This window comes from Primulina tabacum, chromosome 5, assembly GCF_025594145.1.
Source record: "Primulina tabacum isolate GXHZ01 chromosome 5, ASM2559414v2, whole genome shotgun sequence".
In the NCBI taxonomy this organism is placed as follows: Eukaryota; Viridiplantae; Streptophyta; class Magnoliopsida; order Lamiales; family Gesneriaceae; genus Primulina; species Primulina tabacum.
This window is the reverse complement of record NC_134554.1, coordinates 7525178-7533982: the sequence shown is the minus strand read 5'-3', so window position 1 is coordinate 7533982 and position 8805 is coordinate 7525178. Positions and strand designations below refer to the sequence as shown.

Below are 8805 nucleotides of genomic sequence, written 5' to 3'. Positions count from 1 at the left end.
ACTTACAGGAACTTATAACTCGTTTCCATGCATGCATTCTCTGATCTGGAAATTGATTCGGTCCGGCGCACACTGTAACTCCCGGTCTTCAAAAATCCGGCAAGGTTTCTCAGTACAGGTAGATCATATTGACTAAAAGCACGTTGTCCTTCACTTATAAGCATGCTTATTTTAACATACAGATTTCCCACTCTTCGTTCCGAAACCGGAAACATCACCTGCATCTGAAGCCGTTGCGAATCCCCTTTTCAATCTCTAAATATTCATGTTTCCTGCTGCTGTTAATTTGATGATCAGCTGCCATTCTTTTCAGTTTCTGCCTCTTTATCATGGCGCTCAACCTTTCTCTCCTGATAATATTCCCAGTTTTTACTGGAACTGGAATTGCATCAAGCCCCATAAGTTTGGCCACCACCCCTGGATTGCACCAAATAACACCCTCCCCACCAGGCATTAATATCTGATCAGTTCTTTCAACCGGACCCAAATTTGTGAAAGAACACCGATACATGGAGTCTTTCCCGTCAAGTGAAAACCGCGGACACTGATTCAAGGCATTTCTCGCACTTCTCGGGATATCGGAGCTGTTTACACACGACATTCTATGCTGAACCCCGACTTCCCCGTCATTCAGTGCCTTTGATCTTCTAGATATTCTCTCCTCCATCTCTAACTTCAATATCATCTCCTACAGCGTCGGATGGCTCTTCTGCGATGGAGAGTTAACAAGTACTGGTTGCGCCACCAAAGTTCGATGATCGGCTGTTTTGTTCTGGTCTAGTGTGGAGGTTGAGATGTCACTATTGCAAAAGTTTCTGAACCCCTTCTTCATCTTTGCTCCAAGAGAATTCTTGAGCAGAAACATAGAGAAGTCCTTCATTTTTTGGTGATTTATACTCCAACAACGGATTTAGCTAACTAGTTTGACAAACATATATATGATCAGTAGTTAGCCCGAATATATAAATGGAATCGCGGCGACACTTTCTTTAAAACTACTCACATGATGAATATGAATGAGAAGGTCTCACGAGAGCTCCATGCCTTTTTATGAAAAGTTACAATAGGAACTTTGACTTTGGAGGTTCATCTGCTCAAGTTGGTTGAGTATGTTTTAATGAGTATTAAAGTCCAAATGTCCTATTTTTTTTATTTTTATAGTTTGGGATTAGACATAAATATTTTAATTTGCAAAACAAAAATTAAAACAAGTGTAAAAAATATATTTGGAGACAATGTGATAATGGCATGCATGATTTAATTTTCCTTTAAAATGATCTTGCTTAAATTTTTTCTTTGCAAAATGACTGTTTGAAAAGACAGACTAGTACTTTTGCGCCACCAATAGGCACAGAGTTAACAAGTACTGGTTGCGCCACCAATAGAAGGTTTCTTGTGAGACGGTCTCACGAATCTTTATCTGTGAGACGGGTCAACCCTACTATTCATAATAAAAAATAATACTCTTAGCATAAAAAGTAATATTTTCTCATAGATTACCCAAATAATAGATCTGTCTCACAAAATACGATTCGTGAGACCGTCTTACAAGTTTTTGTCTATCTCAAAATCTTGGTCAAAGGTAATTTTTTTAATCTTCTCTAAAATACAAAGTACTACATAAAACATCATACTTGCATAAGCATTAAATGTGCAAAGGCATGACATTTAGTATTAAAATTAATTATTTCAATTAAAGCTGATAAGAGTTGTGAGACATTAATTTTTCATGCCATATGAATGTGTTTTGGGCAAATTCCCATTTTAAAATGTCAAATAAGAGGGATTATTTCCTATGAATTACCATAATTAAATTTGGTTTTAGATTAAATCACTAATCAAATTATCATTTAATTATGTTAAATTTCAAACATATTAATTAACTTTTTACCTTTTTTACATTATTTTTATTAACACACACATAATTAGAATACTGTAGTTTATATTAAATTAACAAAATATTATAATATCACTATAAATTAATTCTAAAATTTTATTAAAATATAAATTAATGTATGCAAATAAAATAAAGAACCATACGCATGTTACTAAATTGATTATGTATATATAGCCATAGTTTATTAAATTAAACTTTTATAATTCTCGAAAAAAAGACATCTAAATATTTATAGATGTCTACATGTAGTACTCGAATTCTTAATATAAAAATTCAAGAACAAAAAAATTAAATAACCATTTTATCAATTTTTATTCAAATTAGTCTTTAAGAATTTAAAAATTATAAATAAATTTATGGAGTAAAAAATTTATTCTCATTAAACTTATTACTTCCTATATAGTAGCATATTTTAAGATTAAAACTAATACTTTGATATATTAATAATTTGTAAAATTTCAAAGAAAAAATTATGATTTGGTAATATCATTTAATTAAAAATCTCAGACTCGAATTATAAAATCAAATATAAAAAATTGTATCGAAAAAATTTATAAATTTAATAATTATAATAAACTTACATTCCGATAATTACCCATGATCGTGCGATACGCGTTCTAGTATTAACTTTTTAAATAATTTACAAATTACTTCTACATCATGCTTATTTATATATAAGTCAAATTTTGTAGCTTTTAGGTTCAGAAATTATATAGTTGGAAAAATATTAATTAGGATAAAAGTTACTCATCCTCATACGAGTATCAATCAACTCTCAATAATTTGTGCACGTGTATAATTATTGTATAAATTTGATATGGAATTGAAATAAGTATAATTATAACAAATTTTGTCAACACTATGTCATATTCAGGGGCGGAGCCACAAGCTCGGGTGACCCAATTTTTTTTTTTAAAAAAAATTATAATTAAATTTTGTATAATTTTAGAATAATATGATATTAGCCCGGGTAGATCAATTTAAAATATTAAAAGATTCTAAAGTTTAAAATTTTAGCTCGGGCAAAGTCATATTTCTGACTCCGCCACTGGTCATATTCAACAGGCCAGCTCAAAATAAACAAAATTGTACAAATCCAACAGAAGTCTACTCAAAATTCATAGTATACGGTGAAGAGGGTAAGGCTCATGACATTATCATTCAGAGTCGAAGGAGAAGAGGGAGGCCGTACAGCCATAGAACATTGAGCTCCTGGCGCAGTGCTTCGTTATCCTTCATCAGCGCCTCACATCTTGCGGAGACAGGAGAAACCCCGGATGTCGCAGAGCAGCCTCGGCAGTAGCAGCATGCATCAGAAAGAGCATGCATGCAATAGTTAGCTGCATCAGCGTGAGCAATGGCCTCAGCAATAACAGTAGACGAGCTTGTGCTTGAAGCCCGACCGGCATGACCTGACAGAGCATCGGAGAAGGTGACATATGCCTGAGAACCGATGCCATATAACTGCTTCTTTCTCACCCCCACCAACCATCTACTCAGCAACTTTGATCTTTGATAGCCCTTCCACAGCGGTAGATTGGGAAGCCTCAAAAAACCTCACATTCAACATCTCTTACTAAATACCAAATAATACCATTATGCCATTTATTTTAAAATATGTAAATTTAATTAAAATTTGAATTGTGGAAAAATTGTAATTTTAGTCGTTAAGTTTTCATGTTCTGAATTTCTATCTTGTAACTTGTCAAACTTTGATTTTCATCTAATACCTTGGATATTGCTTGGTTTTGATCGTTTTTTTCGCTAGAAACCATTAAACTCATCAAATATTACTTACTTCGCACGGATGCTCTCTACCATGATTAATATGTCAAAAATAAAGCTCATGTCATACATATTAAAATCCATCAAAGTAAAAATATAGGAAGAAAAAAAATGACACTCAATATTTCAAAATGAGATAAAAAAAAACTTGTCGTTTATTAGTTTTCTTCTATTTTTGCTTACGTATATTTAATATGTACAATATACGTTTTATTCTAATTATATCAATCATTAGAAGGGCATGGTGATAGTACTGAAGTTAATTTTTGTTTTTATCTAACTAATATTGCTTAACTTTAATTTGTACAATGTCCAATATTTATTATTGAAAAATAGAGTTTTTAGATTCTCACAAGAAAAATCCACAACAATGTACAAATTACCTTTACATCAGGCTCATTTATAAATCATATTGTCTGGCTTTCAAGTAAGTTCATGTTTTTGGCAAAATATTAATCAATATACAAGTAAATCATCCTTGAGCAATACTCGTGCGACTATTAACATTTTTATATTGTACAAATTATATTTGTCATGTTTATTTAAAACTTAAATTTTGCAGCTTTAAGTTTGCAAATTTATGTTTTTGGAAACATATTACTTAATATCTTGAGGATAATCTATTTTGTCAAATTACTTCAAAAGGTGAGTCAATATTCATTTAATTTTGTTTAATATCTTCATGTAGATATTATTTAAAAAAAATCACTATTTTTCAGTCCACATTGAAGAAAACAAACCAACTAATTGTACAAAGCGAGACGCATTGAACTGTCTCAAAGTCTTTTTACCATATTCTGTATAGCACATCTATTGAAATACAAAGTTTAAAATACTATAAAAATATTTAACTTCATCATCAACTATAATTTTTATTATAACGAGAAATTCAAAACCAAACAGGAGTGCTTCACGAAAATCACATAATATTAGTACATTAATATAATAATGTAATATTGCACTTACATACTATAATTCGACAAGTCGGATATAAACGACGTATGATCCATAGACTCCCCAGGCGTCTCCTCGTGCTTTGTCGGCTGCTCTTTCCCTCCCACCAGTCTTGCCGGATTTCCCACTGCTGTCGTTCTTGGAGGAACGTCTCTCAGAACCATGGATCCCGCACCAATCTTGGCCCCCTCCCCGATTTTCACGTTCCCCAATATCGTTGCCCCGGCACCAATCAAAACCCCATCACCTATCTTGGGATGCCTGTCTCCACCAAGATTTCCAGTTCCACCTAGCGTCACATGGTGAAGAATGGATACGTTGTTTCCAATCACAGCAGTCTCCCCGACTACTACTCCAGTTGCATGATCAAAAAGGATGCCTTTTCCGATTTTGGCAGCTGGGTGGATATCAACTGCAAAGACATCCGAGATGCGAGGTTGAAGTGCGAGCTCCAAAGGCTTTCGGGATTGGGTCCAGAGCTTGTGAGCCACTCGATGAGTCTGAGAGTGTAAACATGATTTCAATGCTAATATTTAGCTGAAAACGAGATACCAAGAGAGGAGTGAAAATAGAAATAGAAGCATGTAGCAAGTAAAAGATTCAATTTTTCAAGCAGAAAAGTGCCAACATAATTTGAGTTCAGAATTAATAAACTGATTAAAAACATAAGATGAATGCTATTTCTCCAGCATCAAAACTCCACGTCTCATTTACTTCATTTATCTGGTAAAATGTTAATCCCTCTTTCAAATTAAAACACAAAAGGAATACCATTTTTTGTAATGTGCAAAGAAGAAGTATCCATGACAAGTAATAAACTCCTCATGATCCCTATAATTCATCCTTAAAAGTATGTTTGGCCCGTCAAGCTCGACCTCCCAAAATATTATTCTTCTCTAAAAAATAACAATTAAAATACACATAATATTAAAAATCAAATAAAATATGAGTTAACAAAGATTTCAAGAGCTCCAAGTTCCTAATCCCTAACAAAAATTTTAGAAGCATTTTAGAAGCAAGCTAAGTTCTTGGAATGGCAAAATAAAAACTCTAAAAACGAAAAAAGTCATACCTGGCAAGCAAGAAATCCCTTATAGTTAAGAAGGCAATGAGAGAAGGAGACGCACGCGGGATCGCGGAAACGACAGGCGCGAAGGTCGGCGACAGTGGCGGAGCGGAGGGTGGCGTCGTTGGAGAAGATATCGAGAAATAGATCATACAGAAGAGTCGAAAGCAGAGTGGAGCAGCAAAGCTTGTTTCCCAAGTGAAAGGAGAGGGACCGCTCCAAGGAGGAGTGAGAAAGAATGGTGGAGTAGAGGTAGCTAGCTAAAGCTGGTTCGGCTTCGGCGTCGCAACGAGCCTCGGATTTGATCTGGTTCCACACCCACGCCTCCTCCTCCGCCGACCCGAGCGGCGGGGTTGGTTTCGAAGGGTTGAGGAACTCTCCCGCTGGCATCAGGGAAAAACTGTCGTCTGGAGTAACCGAGGGCCGTGTTGCCCTTTGTTTTTTGTTTTTTTTTTTTTTTTTGTATCACCTCTTTGTTTTCGAGTGTTATTGAAGATAATTATATCTCATAATCATACATTTTTTATTTATATACGCAAATAAAATATGTGCTTCATCAATAAATATTAATATAAAATTTACTATTGTTATTTTATTAAAAAATTATAATTATTCCGTATTCCTCCTTGCTTTCAGCACCGAGAAAATGATGCGTGGGAGGATAAGTTTATATATATAATTTCTTCATTTATTATTATGAAAAACAAAAAAATCTGTGAGATGATCTTACTCGTCAATTTTGTAAACAGATATGCTATTTTAATCACTCATGAAAAAATATTATTTTTAATGTCAAAAATATTATTTATTATTGTAAATATATGCAAAGTTGACTTGTCTCAGAGATAAAGATAAATGAAATCATCTCAAGAAAACTAATAATTATTTTATTTATATATATAAAAAAGGTCGGTTCCTGTATCTATGAATAAATATGAATATAAAATCTATCTTTTTAGTTAACAACAAGTAAATAAAAATTGATAGATACTTCTAATTAGCTTCTTTTTTTTAAAAAAAAAAGATAAAATCCTGTTATTAGAATAAAGGACCCATCAGAAAAATAAATTGACTGGATTTTATTTATGAAAATTTTAAGCAGAAAATGACAACGTTTGTCATTTCCTTTCATTATTAAAGAATTGCCATCGTTATGATTACAATGTATTTTATTGAATTTATACTCAAGAGCATAAATAAATACAAAATCCACTAGTAATATAATAATGTAATAAAATCTATAACATAAAATAAAAAAATATGTTGGCTTGTGGGCTATTTAAATATATAACCTATGATGTGGACTATCTCCATTAGCTCATGATCCGTTTTTTGTGAGCTTAAATCCTCAATTATTTCATAACTCATATTGAATAAATATATAACCCAATAAGGTCGGAGGATAGCATGGGCTTCCTACGCTCAAATCCTAACTAATTTGTTTTTGACCATTTTCTAAATAATAATACTACATTTATCTTATTAAATAAATTAGTTTTCAAATGAACAAACAAATTACATCACTATTTTTTATATATAAAAATAGAACATTATCCACACCATGATTTTTCATATATATATATATATATATATATATATATATATATACACACTTTTATACTATATTATTAAGAATATGTATCTTGTGAGACGGGTCAACCCAACCAATATTTACAATAAAAAGTCATACTCTTAACATAAAAAATATTATTTTTTTCATGAATGACCCAAATAAGAGATACGTCTCACAAAATACGACTCGTGAGACCGTCTCACACAAGTTTTTGTCTATTATTAAATGTGAGATATTTAGAGTAACTAACTTAGAAAACACCAAAATATTTAATTCTATAATTACCCTTTTAACTTACTAAAAACCTACTCAAATCACTTCATATTTTACAAAGAAAAAAATCTAAATAAAACTACCATTTTAAATCGAACAACTTTTCTAAATTGAAAATAATTTCGTGTTAATTGTTTAGTATCATTTGATCAAATTAAAAATAATAATAGCACATGGAATACGTATACATCTTTTACTAGTATATAATTAAGTTTGAGACACCTATTATACTTATTTTGATGTCAGATCTGCTTTTTTATAAACCAAAAAAACCATTATTCTTAAATTATAAAAAATCATATTTTTCGTTTAATGATTTTTTTATGAAACACATTTTAGTAAATACATTTCTTATATATCTAACATATCTTAAAATATATATATATATATATATATATATGTTGAACTTTTAAATTAATATCATATCACTCATAACATAAAAGTGATATAAAAAATATTTTTAAGTTTTAAATTTTAATATAATCTTTGGAATTCAAAAAAAAAATTTACATAAATTTTTTTTATATGTGTTCACGTATCATGGGCAGAGAGACTTTATTTTATATTAGTCTCCTTTCATTTTTAATTAAATTAATTATTTGCGAATAAAAATTTATTATAACAAAATATTATTTTTGTACAATTATTATGATCATGCAAAGCGTATGTTTGGCGGCTAGGTTGGCGGCTGGTGTATATGTGTGGGGAAAAATAAAATTTTTATTATCTATATTTATCTTTCTATAATTTCAATATTTTATGTTATCAAATTTATTTTTAGTCAATTACCTTGATAATTTTTTTGTAATTTTAATTTGTTTTCACGTTATATTTATGTATTTAATGTCACATCAATATTATTGTACAAAATAATTAAAATTGTCAAAAATGAAATATATATATTTATATATATATATATATATATATATATATATATATATATATATATCAGGGCCGGTCTTAGACTTTGAAGGGTCCGGTGCAAAAAAAAAAAGGCCCTTTCTATTTATATAGAACTACTACAAAAATCAATGATATAAAGATAATTTCATTATTTGATTACATAAAATAATATCTATAATAAAAAAATATTATATTCCAAATTGTTAATAATCAGTATCGTTACATCATATAAAAGGAAAATATATTATATTACGATTAACAGTGAAAACCCGATCTTCTTGCATTTTTATCAGCAAAGTCATCAATCAATATTTCATAATCAAGTTTTTCCAGAAACTCACTCTCAATCGAAAT

General features: G+C 30.7%; 1 protein-coding gene across 3 annotated transcripts; it reads right to left on the bottom strand.

Moving 5' to 3' along the window:
• Positions 1-3036: 3036 nt before the first annotated feature.
• On the bottom strand, positions 3037-6175 carry LOC142544680 (serine acetyltransferase 5-like). 3 transcript variants are annotated; one of them, XM_075651716.1, is made up of 3 exons: positions 5709-6175; positions 4649-5136; positions 3037-3443 (listed from the first exon to the last, which is right to left on the bottom strand). In XM_075651716.1, the coding sequence occupies exons 1-3, from the start codon at positions 6090-6092 to the stop codon at positions 3059-3061; spliced, it is 1257 nt and encodes a 418-aa protein (XP_075507831.1). In that variant the 5' UTR covers positions 6093-6175; the 3' UTR covers positions 3037-3058. The 3 variants fall into 3 exon arrangements, with proteins under 3 accessions (XP_075507831.1, XP_075507832.1, XP_075507833.1); XM_075651717.1 differs by lacking the exon at positions 3037-3443 and adding an exon at positions 3446-3473; XM_075651718.1 differs by lacking the exon at positions 3037-3443 and having other exon boundaries at positions 4535-5136.
• Positions 6176-8805: the final 2630 nt, after the last annotated feature.